The 16,935-nt window shown below is 39.5% G+C and overlaps 2 protein-coding genes and 1 pseudogene across 2 annotated transcripts; 1 reads left to right on the plus strand and 2 right to left on the minus strand.

Annotated features, from left to right (window-relative positions):
- Positions 1–2,787: 2,787 nt before the first annotated feature.
- On the minus strand, positions 2,788–3,864 carry LOC141826428 (uncharacterized). The gene is made up of 2 exons (XM_074713668.1): positions 3,412–3,864; positions 2,788–3,297 (listed from the first exon to the last, which is right to left on the minus strand). Exons 1-2 carry the CDS (start codon positions 3,862–3,864, stop codon positions 2,788–2,790), a joined length of 963 nt encoding a protein of 320 aa, XP_074569769.1.
- Positions 3,865–6,530: 2,666 nt separating this feature from the next.
- Positions 6,531–12,572, plus strand: LOC141828655 (microtubule-associated protein TORTIFOLIA1-like). The gene is made up of 6 exons (XM_074716111.1): positions 6,531–7,393; positions 7,794–7,985; positions 8,086–8,173; positions 8,262–8,908; positions 9,916–10,776; positions 12,185–12,572. The coding sequence occupies exons 1-6, from the start codon at positions 6,551–6,553 to the stop codon at positions 12,374–12,376; spliced, it is 2,823 nt and encodes a 940-aa protein (XP_074572212.1). The 5' UTR covers positions 6,531–6,550; the 3' UTR covers positions 12,377–12,572.
- Positions 12,573–12,825: 253 nt separating this feature from the next.
- Positions 12,826–16,546, minus strand: LOC141827715 (disease resistance protein RGA2-like; annotated as a pseudogene).
- Positions 16,547–16,935: the final 389 nt, after the last annotated feature.

Raw genomic sequence — 16,935 nt, forward strand, 5'->3', positions numbered from 1 at the left:
AGCAACTAACTCTCTGTTTAACCCTTTGGTTAGTGGATCCGCTAGGTTATCCTTTGACTTTACATAGTCAATAGTGATAACTCCTGTTGAGAGTAGTTGTCTAATAGTATTATGTCTACGACATATATGTCTAGACTTACCATTATACAGATGACTCTGTGCTCGACCAATTGCTGATTGGCTATCGCAATGTATGCAGATTGCCGGCACAGGTTTCGGCCATCTAGGAATATCTTCTAGAAATTGTCGTAACCATTCAGCCTCTTCACCACATTTGTCAAGAGCTACAAACTCAGATTCCATCGTGGATCTGGTTATTATGGTTTGCTTCGAAGATTTTTAGAAAATGGCTGCACTTCCCAAAGTGAATATATATCAACTTGTAGACTTAGAGTCTTTCATGTCCGATATCCAATTTGCATCACTATATCCTTCGATTACGGTCGGATATCTAGTATATTGCAGTCCATAATCACGAGTATATCTCAAGTACCTCAGTACTCTTGTTATCCCTTTCCAGTGCTCAACACCGGGATTACTTGTGCATCTACTCAATTTACTTACTGCGTATGCTAAGTCTGGTCGTGTACAACTCATTAGGTACATCAGACTTCCAATCACTCTAGAGTACTCTATCTGAGAGCTACTTTTTTCTCGATTTTTCGATAGATGTTGACTCATATCTATAGGAGTCCGTGCCAACGCAGTATCATTCTTGTTGAATTTTTCAAGTATTTTATCCACATAGTGGGACTGACTAAGAACAAGTCCTTCAGCTGTTCTAAGAATTTTAATTCCTAGAATCATATCAGCTAGGCCCATGTCTTTCATGTCAAATCTTGAATTCAACATATCTTTAGTGGATTTGATTATCTTATTATTACTCCCAATAATAAGTATATCATCTACATAAAGACATAAAATGACATATTCATTTCCTGTGTCTTTCATGTAAACACATTTATCACATTCATTGATTGTGAATCCACATTCCTTCATGGCATTATCAAACTTTTCATGCCACTGCTTTGGTGCCTGTTTCAAGCCGTATAATGACTTTACCAATCTACAAATCTTATTTTTCTGTCCTGGCATAGAAAATCCTTCAGATTGTTCCATGTAGATTTCCTCTTATAAATCACCGTTTAGAAAGGCGGTCTTTACATCCATTTGATGTATTTCTAGATTCCATAGAGCGGCAATAGCTAACAATACTCTGATGGAAGTTATTCTCGACATCGGAGAATATGTATCGAAGTAATCAAGGCTTTTACGTTGTCGGTAACCTTTAATTACCAATCGAGCCTTGTATTTATCAATCGTGCCATCTGAATTTATTTTCTTCTTGAAAATCCACTTGCAACCTAGTGGTTTACTCCCCGGGGGAAGATCCACAAGTTCCCAAGTATGATTTTTCAAGATAGAATCAATTTCAGATGCAATTGCCTCTTTCCATTGAGGACCCTCAGAAGAGTTCACCGCTTCTGAGTAAGTTTGGGGATCACTCTCCAACATGAAAGTGATAAAATCTGTTCCGAAGGATTTTTCTACCCGAGCTCGTTTACTCCGTCTAAGTTCAACCTCAATTGGTTCATCTACTTCTTCTTCCTCTTGTGATTCATATATCCGTTTTGAGGAACTTCCTTCCTCTCGGGTCTTATAAGGAAACACATGCTCGAAGAATGAAGCATTTCTCGATTCAATGATCGAGTTCTTGTATACCTCCGGTACTTGAGATTCATACACAAGGAATCGGTAGGCACAGCTGTTATGTGCATATCCTATAAATATGCAATCAACAGTTTTTGATCCTATCTTGATCCTCTTCGGATCATGCACCATTACTTTGGCAAGACACCCCCACACTCGTAAGTATTTATAGGATGGTTGTCTTCCTTTCCACAACTCATAAGGGCTCTTCTCTATTTTCTTTCGAGGAACCTTATTTAAAAGGTAGTTAGCTGTTAACACAGCTTCCCCCCACATATACTCTGGTAATCCAGAGCTTAATAAAAGAGCATTCATCATCTCTTTCAGAGTACGATTTTTTCTCTCAGCAACACCGTTTTGCTGAGGAGTATAAGGAGCTGTTATTTCGTGTCTGATTCCATGTTCAGCACATATCTCAGCGAATGGTGATACATATTCACTACCACGATCACTTCGAACCACCTTAATCTTCTTATTAAGTTGGTTTTCAACCTCATTCTTATAGAGGATAAATTTCTCTATAGCTTCATCTTTACTTTTGAGAAGATATACATAACAATACTTTGTGTTATCATCTACAAAAGTGATAAAGTATTTATTCCCACCACGTGTTGATATACCTTTAAGGTCGCACACATCGGTGTGGATTAAACCGAGTGGTTTACTACTTCTTTCAACATGTTGAAAGGATGACCTTATCATTTTTGCTTCAACACAAAACTCACATTTGTGTTTCGGGTCAAGGTGGAATGTAGGTATGCTTTGCATGTTAATTAATTTGCGCAGTACATCGTAGTTAACATGTCCTAGTCTACCATGCCACAAACATGAAGACTCAAGCATATAGGTGGAAGAGCTTTCATTTTTATTAATTTTTGGTCGAATAGTCATTACACTCAGCTTAAACAGTCCATCAGTTACATAGCCCTTTCCTACAAACACTCCATTCTTGGATAGAACAACTCTATCTGACTCGCATACAATGCGAAAACCATGTTTGCTTAAAAGTGATCCGGAGACCAAATTCTTCCGAACCTCCGGAACATACAATACATTGTTCAGAGTGAGCTCCTTGCCTCAGGTCATCTTCAGCACCACCTTTCCTTGGCCCATTACGTCCGAGGTTGCTAAGTTCCCCATGTACAGCTTCTCCCCTTTGACTTCTTCAAAGTTGTGGAGCAGCTCCTTATTGCAGCAAACATGTCTAGTAGCACCAGTGTCCATCCACCATTGTCGAGGGTTTGAACATACCAAGTTCAACTCAGTGATCACCGCACAGAGGTCGTCCACCTCTAGTCCCTCGTTCAGGTTGGCCTCCTGCTTCTTCTTCGGCTTTCTGCATTCCGAAGATTTGTGACCGACTCGGTCACAGTTGAAGCATTTCCCAGAGAACTTCTTCTTGGATACGCCTCCTCTGGGTCCAATTTTGGAAGACTTAGAATTCTTCCATTTCGAGCTTTGACCGTGCTCGACCACGTTGGCTTTTTCAGTAGCCTGAGAGAATATCTTTCTCTCAGAACTTTTATTGTCTTCCTCGATTCGGAGTCGGACAATAAGGTCCTCCACATTCATCTCCTTTCGCTTATGCTTCAGGTAATTCTTGAAGTCCTTCCAGCTGGGAGGGAGTTTCTCTATGATCGCTGCCACCTGGAAGATCTCACTTAGCACCATGTCTTCCGAGTGGATCTCATGCAGGATCACCTGAAGCTCCTGGACTTGGCTGATTACAGTCTTAGAGTCAACCATCTTGTAGTCTAGGAATCGGCCCACAATGAATTTCTTAGCCCTTGAATCCTCTGTCTTATACTTCTTGTCCAAGGACTCCCACAGCTCCTTAGCCGTTCTCTTCATGCTATACACAGCGTATAGCGAGTCGGCAAGGCCATTGAGGATGTAGTTTCTGCATAGAAACTCAGAATGATTCCAAGCTTCCACTACAGTTGCATCCTCAACATGTTTGGGAGGTTCCTCAGTCAAGAATCGAGCCAGATTTAGCGTGGTCAGATAGAAGAACATCTTCTGCTGCCAACGCTTGAAGTTCAACCCAGTGAACTTCTCTGGTCTTTCCCCATGAGCGATTGGAACATTACCAATCGGGGCGGAGGGGGCCGTCACAGGTTGAGTCTGTTGCACCTCAACGTTGTCTGTGTCCATCTCAACAGAACCGAATCTGTTTTAAGATTGTTGGACAATCTTTGCCGGAGAGATTAATATTTTAATACAATTCAACTTATCTGTAGAGATGACTTGAATTGATAATTTCAAGCTGCCAACAAGGGTTGGTGTGTCCCGATCACCGATGCTAAATCAACCGAATGGTTGAGTCGCCGAGTGCCGAGAGCCGAGATGGCCAAGTCACCGAGTGTCAAGTTGGTCGAGACACCGAGAGCCGAGTCGGCCAAGTCGCCGAGAGCCGAGACAAGAGGCCGAGTGCCGAGAGTCGAGTCGAGGCCTGCGTTCAACGCAGTTTCCTTAAAACAGATTCGTCCCCTCCGGCGGTGCTTAGAGGTTACGACGGACGTCTGTTTCCCAGGATACAACGACTGAACCGCGCTGTCCACCAAGCACAGGTAGATCGCGGCGAACTAAGGTGTACCCGAATGCTAACACGAGTGAGAAGATGGGAGAGTGGTGGTGGCTTCTCTATATTATATTATTTGCTCAATATTTGGACTATTATATAGAGTCTCTACATATGTTTACATTCCAATAACCTCCATTCATGCATACGTTTATGTCTTTAACAAGCATAACGTTCATGTATTGCATTTATGTATGAATGTTAATTTGAGCAAAATAAAATATTTCCATGTGGTAAAATGTTGGTTTATTCGCTTGGGCAAATTTTGCCTTGACCGGTCCGACATCCGACGCGCACAGGTTGCGCTCGCACACAAGTTGCCTTACGAATGGTGCAATCCGGGCCCTGGATTTGCACCCTAAGCCTCTCTCCATATTTGTTCACAACATTAATTCTTGTGACATAATATAAACCAACCACTATGCCTTGAAACTTCCAATGTGGGACTAAATTCCCATTCACAAAGGAGCTTCCTTCTTCCACCTTTTTTTTTCATTCAAATTTCTAACAGTTACAAAGTGTATAAACTACCCAATAACTACTATAATATATTTAGGATGAATTTAAAATTTAAGATTATATCGTGTAGAAGCTACTGAGTAGTTGTTACAATGCGTAAAAGCTACCAAGTAACTGTTATAATATGTTTAGAGTGAATTTGAGTTTATACTGTATAGAAGCTAGCATTAGCTATTACAAAGTTTAGAAATTACTCAGTAACTAGTACAATGTATTTATGATGAATTTAGAATTTAAGATTTATAGTCTATGAACAATATTATATCAAACTTGGTAAAAGTTATTTAAACTTTATCAAAATCATTGTAAAACAGTTGTATAAGTTATTATATAATTACTATAATATTAAATCTTAAAGTCACCTTAAACATATCTATAGTAATTATTGGATAGCTTCTACACGATGTAAATCCTAAACACATTATAATAGTTACTAAATATCTTCTTAGCAACTACCAATAGCTGCTATAACCAACATTAGGTCTACTCCAAATGGGGAACGCAATCAAAGGATGCTGGGCATCTGGATTGGCCGCCGTATGCGCTTCCCGATTTACCCTGGTGGTCGGTGGGAAACTTCCGTGGGACCGGACCGACCACCCTCAGGGATTGAGTCCACGAGACTAACTGGGATTTATCATTTTTTTTTATAACCAACATTAGGTAAAGGGGTGTTTTGGGGATAAAATGATAAGGCGCCTATTTAATTTTCTTTGTAAAAAGAGACTTCCATTTTATGTTTCTCTTTAATTTGATTTTTGTCCCAAATTTTTATTGTACTATTTATTTAAATGAAAGGTTATATATCATAATCAATGAAAGAATTGATCGACCAAACCCAAAATTGGCTGGCCACCTAATTTGAAAAGAATCCAAACAATGATTCCTGTCATGCATTTCCTCCAACGGCCAAGAATTTTGTACTCTCCTTTAGATTTTAATTTCATGATAAATATCTAATGCATTTTTTATAAGACAATTTTATGCCCCCACCCTCAAATTTTACTTTATTTTCAAAATACTCCAATTTTAGTATTATTAAATGCCCTACCGTTGACATCACATCAATTACTAGGTTGAATTTTATTAATCATTTTCATCTTTTTAAATGCCCTTAAAAATTCAGATAATAATCTATCCCCTTTTTATCGGTAAATAGATAATTAATTTCCTAAATATTTTAATTGACTTAATCAAAATAGATCTTACAACTCAGATTAAAATTTCTAATTTAAATTTAGGATCAAAATTATTTAAAAAAAAATCAAAAGGACACCCTAGTTATTGAAATTATCAAAAGGATTAATTGAACTAGAAAAAACTTATTTATTAAAAGTATTTTCAATATGAGAAATGCGTTGGAGGCTCTTTTATTTATTTATTTTTTTAAATATCTTTTTAACAATTCTAATAATTAGGGTTTTTTTTTATTTCTAGCCTTAAATTTAATATTTCTTGATTTAAATTGCATCGCCATTTTATTTCACACTTCACCCATGATTTTAATTGAATTACCATTTCATTTCACCCTTTTGCCAATGATCTCCGTAGCGGGGAAGCGAAATGGATTTACGAAACTCCGAGGGGCAAAATGAGATTTACAATCCGGGGAGGAAGTTGAGAAATTGTTTTCTTGGGGGCTCTAGTTGAAATCGTCTCAAACTTTAAAACCGGCATTAGCGTAAAACTCACTCTGTTTCCCTAAAAATCCAATCTTTTTTCGCCCTTCTTCCTCTGCCCATGGCGACTCCCGTTCCCAGGCCTTCTTCCAAGCTCTCCAGGTCCGTTTCCGCATCCCTTAACCCTCCCAATTCCGCCTCCTCCTCTTCCAAATCCCTGCCTCCTTCCTATTCTTCTTCGCTTTCCTCCCATCTCGCCATGGTGGAGCTCAAATCGCGTGCCCTCGCCGCGCTCTCCAAGCTCTCCGACCGCGACACGCACCAGATCGCCGTTGAAGAACTCGAGAAGATTATCCGGACCCTCCCCGCTACCGGCGTCCCGATGCTCCTCCACGCCCTCATCCACGACCCCGCCGTGCCCTCGGCGGGCCCCCAGGACCTACCTGCGTCCAAGCAGTCTTCATTCCTCGTCGCCCGGCGTGAGTCCCTCCGCCTCCTCGCGCTTCTCTGCGCCTGCCACACCGACGCGGCCTCCGCGCACCTCCCCAGGATCATCGCCCACATCGTCCGACGCCTCAGGGACCCTACTCCCGATTCCTTTGTCCGAGAAGCCTGCCGCGACGCTGCCGGCTCGCTCGCCACTTTGTACCTGCGCCCATCGATTGCGGCTGCGACTGCGGCAGAGGACGGCCCGGGCGGAGGCGGAGGAGGAGCGTCTCCAGTGGTGGGGCTGTTCGTGAAACCGTTGTTTGAGGCAATGGCGGAGCAGAACAAGGTGGTGCAGGGAGGGGCTGCCATGTGTCTCGCGAAGGTGATAGAGTGTGGGGGGATAGGAGAGGACGGGAAGATTGCGGCAGCAGGGTCGATGTTCCAGAGGCTATGCCCTAGGATATTTAAGACGCTCGGTAGCCAGAGTTTTCTAGCGAAAGGAGCATTGCTTTCAGTTGTCTCTAGCCTCGCTCAGGTTATGCTTTTGAACATTGATATATCCTATATCATGTTAATCTAGAGTCTTAAAAGGTTGGGCCACCATAAATGCAAACCTACGTCTTGCCTCTTTCAAATTTAGTTCAAGCATACTTGCTTGAGCTATTGATCTATAACTTCTCAACATTCAACCTTCCTGAGGAAAGAAATATTTTACATATGCTTTAATGCTACTCTATTATGTCATTCTTGGTTTTAGTTTAGTGCTAATGGTGGAGATTGGTGCCTGGACATAATTTTATTCTATTAAAGATGGAGCCATTTTCACAAACTTTTGAATAAGATTCACATAGGAAGGGCCTCATTTCATGAACTTCTTAATGAAATCTAGTTAAGTTTGTTTTCAATCAGGAAATAATCTAGCATATCCTTTTCAGGTAGGAGCTATTAATCCCCAGAGCATACAACAAATACTGCAAATAATTTGTGAATGCCTTGAGAATAGTGACTGGGCTACCCGTAAGGCAGCTGCTGATACACTGTGTGTGTTAGCCTCTTGCTTAAGCCATTTGCTTGGTGATGGTGCTGCAGCAACCATAGCCACACTCGAGGCTTGCCGCTTTGACAAGGTAAACTACTTAGGTGCCCTGGGTGATGATTATTTAACGTGCAATGCCTATGAAAATTCCATCACTAGATTGCTTTTTTAATCTTTCATTGCGTTTTCAGGTAAAACCTTGCAGAGATAGCATAATGGAGGCATTGCAATTATGGAAGAAGATTAAAGGAGAGGATGGAACTTCACCAAAGAAAAAAGGTACATGACTTTATGTTTCCTTTTGAGTTCTGCTATTTATTTGTTGTTCATGAATCCATTTTACTTTAATTATTTAATGTTACTGCAGAATCTAGGAAATTGGAATTAGTTGATAATGAAGAAAAGGCAGATCATAATGGGTTTGATCGTGGTAAAGTTCAGGAGTCATTAAAGATTTCATATGCTGCTTCTTCATCTAGTGAAAACGAGTCTGTATTAAAAGGAAACAGCACTAACATACCAGAGAAAGCAGCTGCACTTTTAAAGAAAAAGGCACCTACTTTGACAGACAAAGAGTTGAACCCGGAATTCTTCCAGAAACTGGAGAATAGGAGTTTGGATGAAGTAATGGTATCTCGTAGGTGCTTGCAGTCCTCTCATTCACAAATTGAAGGGCAACAAGAAACTTGCAGACATTTGGTAGGAACACCAAACAGTGATGGAACAATACCTCCACAATTAGATGATTCTCATGGATATAAAAATTCAAATGCATGGGACAAGCAGCCGGAACAAAGACTATTCTGGGCAAAAGATTCAAAAGAAAAACTTGTAGATGTCGATGATAGAAGTGAGGGATCTATGAAAGATTTACCTCCAGGTCATTTTGATGTCACTAGATTGGATGCCCATATTGAAGGTACATTTATAAGTAATAAAGCTAATTGGTCAGCGATACAGAGACAGTTAGCTCAACTAGAGAGGCAACAGACCAGTATCATGAATATGTTACAGGTTTATCGATGAACTAAAACTTTTTTATTATTTCATCATGTGTGATTTCTTTTTCCCCTTCCATTCTGTAGTAAATGTACTTGTTATGTCTTTGAATATTGGTTGCTTGTATCAGATTGTCGAAGTGTTCTATTTTCCAATTCCAATAGGTTCTCATTCATTTTTTACTTTCTATGTTATGTTTGTTTTTTTCCGTAAAATATATGATAATCTGTCTATTTAGGCTGATGTCTCTGAAGTTTTTATCAGCTTCTATCTATTGCTGATTTTGCAAATCTTTTTCAGTTTATAATTTTCATTTGTTTTTGTTTTGTTGTCCCGGAAATACAAGCATCTTCAGTAGCTTTTCCTATTATTTCTTCATTTTCGTTATGTTGGTTGTTGATTGGTCTATAATAAGCCATATTTTTATTTTTTTGATATAGCAAGTCATATTATCCCAATAATGTGGGATCGCCTTATGGCACCTTCTTTAGGTTCATATCTGAAGTAGAAGATTGGGTTATGGTGGTTAAGAGAACTCAATGTGCATAATGTTGATTTCAATTACTTATGGCTTATGCATTTTCAGTTGCATGTGTAGGCCTATTAAGTTGGCTTATTAGCATCTCCCACATTTAATTTCTCTAAAAAATCCCATGTTTGTAGCTTATTTGCAAGTATGGTATTTGTATTTGCTGTATGGGACAAACTATAAAGAAAATTGGTGTATGATAAAGACATCCCTTTTCACGAGACTTCTATGGAGAACAATTTCACTTTATGCTAAGAAATATCATGCACTTCATATGCTCCATAAACCATCACTCAGATCTTCATCGTGGATATTTCATTTACTTCCAAATGCTTCACAATCTTAACCATTAAGAAACAAGGTCAATTCTCTTACTTGAGAAACCAAATGATTCACCCATCACATTGTTTGGATTGTTTCTCTTTCTTACCATCCACCTGATATACACATTCATTGTTAACATACAATTCACTAGTTTATCTTGTGACTTCAGGATTTTATGGGAGGCTCCCATGATAATATGGTGAATCTAGAAAATAGAGTCAGGGGTCTTGAGAGAGTCGTGGAAGAAATGGCTTATGATTTGGCTATGTCATCTGGAAGGAGAGGAGGAAGTATGTTTCTACAGTTTGACAATTCTCCAGGTAGATCTTCATATACCAGCTCAAAGTTTAGCAGGATTAGTGAGATGCGGCTTCCATTTTCCGAAAGGTATTTCTCATCAGGCAGTGTAGTTTCTGGTGTAAAGGGAAGAAATTCTCCACGGAGGTCTGAATCTGAAGTATGTGATTCTTCCGGATACACAATATCCAGAAATGGTTTTTTCAACTCAAAGGGTTTTGGCACTGTTCCAGTGGATGGTGGGGTACCCAGAGCCAATCATGACACTGATCGAGTCAGTGGGAGGAGGGCTTGGAACAAGGGATTAGGATCAACCAGGCTTGGTGAAGGACCTTCAGCAAGAAGTGTTTGGCGATCTTCAAAGGATGAGGCTACCTTGGAAGCTATTCGAGTAGCTGGGGAAGATAATGGTACTTCAAGAAATTCCACATGCATACCTGTTCCCCAATTAGATGCTGAAGCTTTAACAGATGACAATCGAGGGGCAGATAGGGGTCCACTCTGGGCATCTTGGACTCGTGCCATGGATTTACTTCATATTGGTGATATCGATTCAGCTTATGCAGGGATTCTTTCAACTAGTGATGACTTATTGCTTGTAAAATTGATGGATAAATCAGGCCCAGTTTTCGACCAGCTTTCTGGTGAAATAGCAAATGAAGTCTTGCATGCAGTTGGGCAGTTTGTTCTTGAGCAAAGTTTGTTTGATATAGCATTAAGCTGGCTTCAACAGGTACCAATTGTTATCATGCTATTAGAATTTATTGGTGGTTGTTAAAAAAAATTATTTTATCTAATGTATTTTCTGGGAATATATTTTATCTGCTGAAAGACGTTTTTTGATCTTGATTCTATAAAATGTTGTATCTCTAACTTATATGTAGTATCTTGTAGATGAGAATTACGATTTATCTTGTAAATGGTACTCAATTTTTTGTAAATTAAACCACGAGGTTAGAATATATATAGTCTTTTTCAAACATAAATAAGTTAAAATTCTAAAGTCTAAACTACTTCATGCTAATAGACTTCTTTCACAATCATTTAATTCCTTCCTGTATCTTCAGAGATGGTATTTTTGTGCATATTGTTTACGTAGTTGGTAGCTTAATGAGACTATTAAGCTCGTAACAAAGGAAACTCAACAATTGATGGCCCAAGATTTTCATGTTTAATTTAGACAAATCTCTTTAGATTGCTTAATTCTCTGTTGGGTGCTGTTCACCATTCTTGTTCTTTGGTATTGAGGGTTAGTTGTGCACATTTCGTTTAGCTTTGGAGTATGCAAATTTCAACAGTTTGCTTGAATCAATGCTTGTTAGGGAAAATAAGCCTGTCTAGAATATGTGTTCCTATCCTGTCAATCTATTGATTGGGTCTTAAGGATCGATTGGGTGGCCATCAGAATGATGATCAAATATGGGGATCACATGGTGCAAGAGAATCATATGGCTGTTCTGCTGAAATTAGCATATACTTTTCCTACCAGTGTGAATTTATTGGATTTTTTTCATCAAGGCTATCAAAGTGACTATTTCATGAAAGTTGTGGTCATGAATTTGGTTCGCCATTTATTTGTTTACTTATTTTAAACTCATTCTAGGACTAAAGTGATTTCACACAGGGCTAGTGTTTGTACATGTTTTTCACACAGTAGCTGATTAAAGGAAAACAGAGTGCAAGTTTTCTAGGCAGCAGATCAAATAGCTCATGTTTTGGGAGATTTTGGGAGGTCTTCAGACTGTAAATATAAATATTATATATAAATAAATCCTTGTTATTTCTGATTGTCATGATAATTTACAGTGACTTGTTAATAAAAATGTTTTTGAGGGCTTTATTTCCCCCAACTGTTTACGCATGCAGCAGAGTTTTTCACTGAGTCTTCTATATCCTCTGCAGTTTAGTCTCTTGAAACTATGCAAGTCCACAGGAAAGTAAATCAATAACCATGTTTTCTTCTGCCTTTTCATGATGATTTCGTATCTTGTATTTACTGTCTGAATTTTGGAAGCAAATCAACCTCCTTTTTTCTCTCATTCCGAATGCTATTTTTGTGTAAACCTCTCCATTGTTGTGCCCGCAAAACTTCTTCAATAAAATAAATTTAAAAAATTGATCATTTTGTGTTTGATTTGCAGTTGTCAGACCTTGTAGAAAATAATGCTAACTTCCTTAGGATTCCACTTGAATTGAAGAGGGAGATTTTGTTGAATCTCCATGAAGCTTGTACGCTAGAACTTCCAGAAAATTGGGAGGGGGCACATCCAGACCAACTAATGATGCATTTAGGTTCAGCTTGGGGACTCAATTTGCAACAGCTCATCAAGTAAGCATCTAACAAAGCTAACAAGGGAAAAGAACATATAACAGATCTGTCATTGATATGTAATGGCTCTCCTTTTTTCCCCTTCCTTTTAAATGTTTGATTGGGGCTTTTTGTAAGTAATATACGTATTGTAATTGAATTCTACAAAGAAAAATGAGCCTTTCTTTATTGAATATAGTCAAAGAACATCTCTCTTGGTAGTCTTTCATTCTTATTTTACTGTATGCAAACTATTTCAATAGTGCTCTTAAATTTTCTTTGTATGTTTTACATTATCATGCCTAGTATTCTTTATTTTTTTATTCTACTCTACAATATTGTTGGAATGTAAAATTTTATTTTTGTTGCAGATATGGTTGGAAAGTTAGATTGTAGGAAAGACTTTCTCAATATTAGTTCATTCCATATAAGGATGAATTGATTTGACCTTAATCAACGTAGCTTAAATTCCCAACCAAAAGTGAAGGTGATATCTAACTTGATACTTAAGATACCAGACAATTTAGACTCAAATAGATCTGTATCCATGGATAGCCAATCAAGTTTAATCCAATTGTTGTAAAGAGAGTGAGAGAAAAAGAGAAATTAGAGATTGCATGAACTCATACATTAGCCAAATGAAGACAGTATTAGTATTCTTGTCAAGACAGTAACAAGTTGATAGAATGGAAAGAACAAAACCCAGAAATCATCTTTCTGAAAATACTTTATCAAACCAGCAAAATCAGACTGTTTTCTGTCTGAAATCCTGTTCAATTGGCAAAGTGGTTGAGTTTGTGTCGATAGAAGGTCTTCTCAAAGGAGGAGATTTTTCATTTACCAAAGTTCAACTATTGAGTTAAATCTATGGTTAATTTCCACTAGCATTTTCCTGAATCATCTCTCCATCAATCTCAACTCGGGGGACATGCTTGATACTTCCCCAATAGTCAACACAATTGTTTCTGAAACCCTCCTTCAGCAATGGATGGCATGAGTCAATTTCCAACACTTTCAGCAAAGAAGGCAGTCCCTTCTTTGGCAGCGACTGAATCAAGGGACAATTTAAGATGATTAACTTCTCAAGCGAGTGAAGGCCTCTTAACTCTGGGAGGGACTGCAGATTGGCACAGCCACTGAAGCACAGGCTTTTGAGGGCAGTGAGATTCTCGAACGCTTTTTCTTGTTCAATTGTCAACAAAGTTATCTCGTGGCAATTTTGGATGTCTAGATTTTGAAGACAAGCTAAGTTTTTTCGTATAATTAGTCCTGTGAGCAATGATAGATCACCAATACAGAGAGTTCGCAGCGATGACAATGTTTCTTGCAGTAGTAGAACACTGAATTCAGCAATGAGCAAAGAGCAATTGTAAATGCACAGTGATGAAACTAGTGATGAAGATTTTCCCATCCTCATATCATCATAGTAAGGTAACCAGAAACCTTGATTCAGAACAGTCAGCTCAGTAAGACTGGAAGGTAAGGGTGGTAATGTCTTGAGCTTGTTACAATCCTTGATCACAACGCTCTTTAGATGTGGAAACATTTGTTTTCCCTCCAAACACTCAAGTTGTGGCATGTCATCAAGCACCAACTCTTCTAACCATTTAAGTGTCTTCTCATCAGTTCCAAAGAGCTCTGTGCCGATCCTCTTTACCGAGTGCAGTCCTTGTATCCAGAGCACTTTCAGTGAAGGCAACTGAGCTAGTGGGGGAAGACACTCCCAATTTTCACTGCCACTTAAATAAATGATCTCGAGATTGGTGAGCCATTCAATCTCTAGCCAGGTCGGATACATGTTACCTCTACAACCAATGATTTCCAGCCTTTTCAGGTTTCGATGAGGTCAAAGGCCTTCAAGAACTTCAGCATCCACCATGTGATTCCTCTGAGAAGGTAACCAATGTAACTGCAATACACTAAGATGACCTTTCATGTGTAACATGGCCTCACTTGCCTCATTCTTGCTCTGAACATTCTCTAGATTCCTTATATGAAGTGATTTTTGAAGCTTATTCAAGTCCTTCAGTTCTTCTATTTTGTATCCAATTTCATATCTGACTCTGAAAACTTCTAGTCTCTGAAGGCATGTCAATCTCCCAATTTCTGCTATATCGGAAACTAATTGTTGAGCAGCAGCAAGTTGCATCAAATTTATCAGCCTGTTCATACTTGAAGGTAAACTAAGAAGCCTGCATCCAAGCAAATTCAGCACCTGCAGGTGGTAGAGCCTGCAGAGTGATTCGGGAATATGTTGAATAGAAGTTGCTGAAAGATTCAGGTAGCGTAAATGTATACAGTGGCATATAGCTTCTGGCAAATCATCCATCTTGCAATTTGATAAATCCAGTACCCGAATGCTTTTCAAGTTCTTAAGAACATCTTCAAGAACATTATGAACATTAGACTGGATTTCACTGAAGCTGATGAGTGTCCGCAGGTTATGAAACTGGTACACATCTGTGATGGTCGCAAATTGTTCAGACTTGATGAACAGGTGACGGATTGATGGTGGAATATTTGTGGGTTCATTATCTTCGACTCTGATGCATTCGTCCTTGCAAATAGCACATGCCATCTCATGCAATAGATCAGGTATGACATAGTGGGTGACAAATTCCTTCTTCTCCACTTCGAAAAAGGATCTGCAAACCAGTTCATCCATGTATTCTTGTCCAATTTCTTGCATATTGGCATCCTTGCTTTTGGGTTGGATGTACCCTTGTGCCATCCAGAGGTGAATCAAATCATCAGAAAACTTCCAGCATTTAGGAAATATGCTGCAATATGCAAAGCACCGCTGCAGATGAGCAGGTAAGTTATCGTAACTCGGTTTCATAATGGGTACGATATCATCGTATAAATTCTTTCCTTCCAGCATCATCTTCCATTCTTCAGCATTTTGCTTATTTTTCAGTATCATCGCTGCTGCCTTTGCTGCTAAAGGTGATCCCATCACCTTTTGAGCTATTTTCTGGCCAATCTCCTCAAGTTTGAGTTCCTCCTCGGGATTTGCACCAGAAAATGTGATCTCCTTGATCAAGGACCAGCAATCTTGATCACTCAGACACTTCAAATTTATCGAGTTCCTTGCAGTTAACATCTCCAATGCTGCTCTTGATCGTGTGGTCACTAGGATCTTGCTTCCATTTTTGCCAGCTCTCAATGGTGCTAAAAGTTTGTCCCATCTTTCCATCACTGATAACTTACTACTAGTCTCTTGATTCCACACATCATCTAACACTAACAGATACCTCTTCCGCATTAACTTCTCCTTGATTGCTGATTGTAGCCTGTCAAAGTTCTTTACACCGTCGAATTCATGCTTGTCATCAGATGCACATTCTAAAATCTCTCTTGTGAATTCAATATCGTTGAAGCTACTAGAAACATACACCCACATCCTTAGCTCAAAGTGCTCTACAATTTTGGGATTGTTATAAACAAGTTGAGCAAGTGTGGTTTTGCCAATCCCTCCCAGGCCAACTATAGGAAGAATTGAAACTTGCTCGTCATCGAGTCTCAACAACAGTTCAACTAAATTCTTTGCATTGTTTTGACGACCAAACACTTTTGTACTGCTCACAGAGCTAGTTGTGCCTTTTTCAGTTCTTTGATTCAGACCATTGCAGTGCTCCAACTTAAAGAGTGTCAGTGTTTCGCTCACGCCAGAACTTGCTTGATTCAACCTTTCAGTTATCGTTTGAATTCTAGCTTTGGTAGCTCTATCCCATGTCAGTTCAGGAGTGTTCAGGGGCCTGGAATTGCCATGCTTGGTATTCATGGCATCGTCACCTTCTGAGAAGTTAAACAAACTCGAAGACAGAAAGCCACCTGCTCGGTTTGCTGCATCTCTTGCCGCCTCCAAATTCGAAGCAAGAAAAGCACTTACCGGGCTGCTTGTCTCACCTTCCAGCTGCTGCCGAAGGCGCCTATACTCAAGCTCATCAAGGAGGTCTTCAGCATCATAAACAACATCCCTGAGCTCCTTCATCCACCTAACAAAGCCATCAGAGCTGGTCCTCTCTGCGCAGCTGAGCAGTGATTGGATTCTCAACATTGCGACTCGGAGCCTTTCGAGGTCGTCACCTATGCCGGAGTCGGTTGCCCATGCCTGAAGCCTGGAGGAGAGGTACTTGTCGAAGATCACTTGGATGAACCAGCCTCCAATGGTTATGTAAGATGGTACATCCATGTGGATGGCGGAGAATGATTGCAGACACTGAGCCAGAGAATGGAAATTGGAGAAGAGGATATGGATGTGAAGGGGAAGTTGAACTCAAGTCTTAATTTTTAGTGTCCCGTTTGTCAACTTGACTTTTGAGACTTGCAAGTGGAAGAGGATGATGAGAAGAAGCTGCCTGCTGAAAAGTCTTCTCACTTTCTTGGTGGACGACTTGACTCAAGTCAACTCCTCCTCTCACCCAATCCTGCTTAATTTCTCATTTATCGATAGCTCGGTGATACGGCTTTTCAAAGCCAACCCCTAGAATCATTTCATGCTATTTAGTTTTGCTATTTGACTTGTATGAGGTTAAAATTGTTATATAGATTTGTAGTAGTCGAGGCTCTAGGAAATACTAG

Source organism: Curcuma longa, chromosome 4 (assembly GCF_044706935.1).
Source record: "Curcuma longa cultivar G26 ecotype Majalengka, Jawa Barat chromosome 4, ITB_CL_G26_1.1, whole genome shotgun sequence".
Classification (NCBI taxonomy): domain Eukaryota; kingdom Viridiplantae; phylum Streptophyta; class Magnoliopsida; order Zingiberales; family Zingiberaceae; genus Curcuma; species Curcuma longa.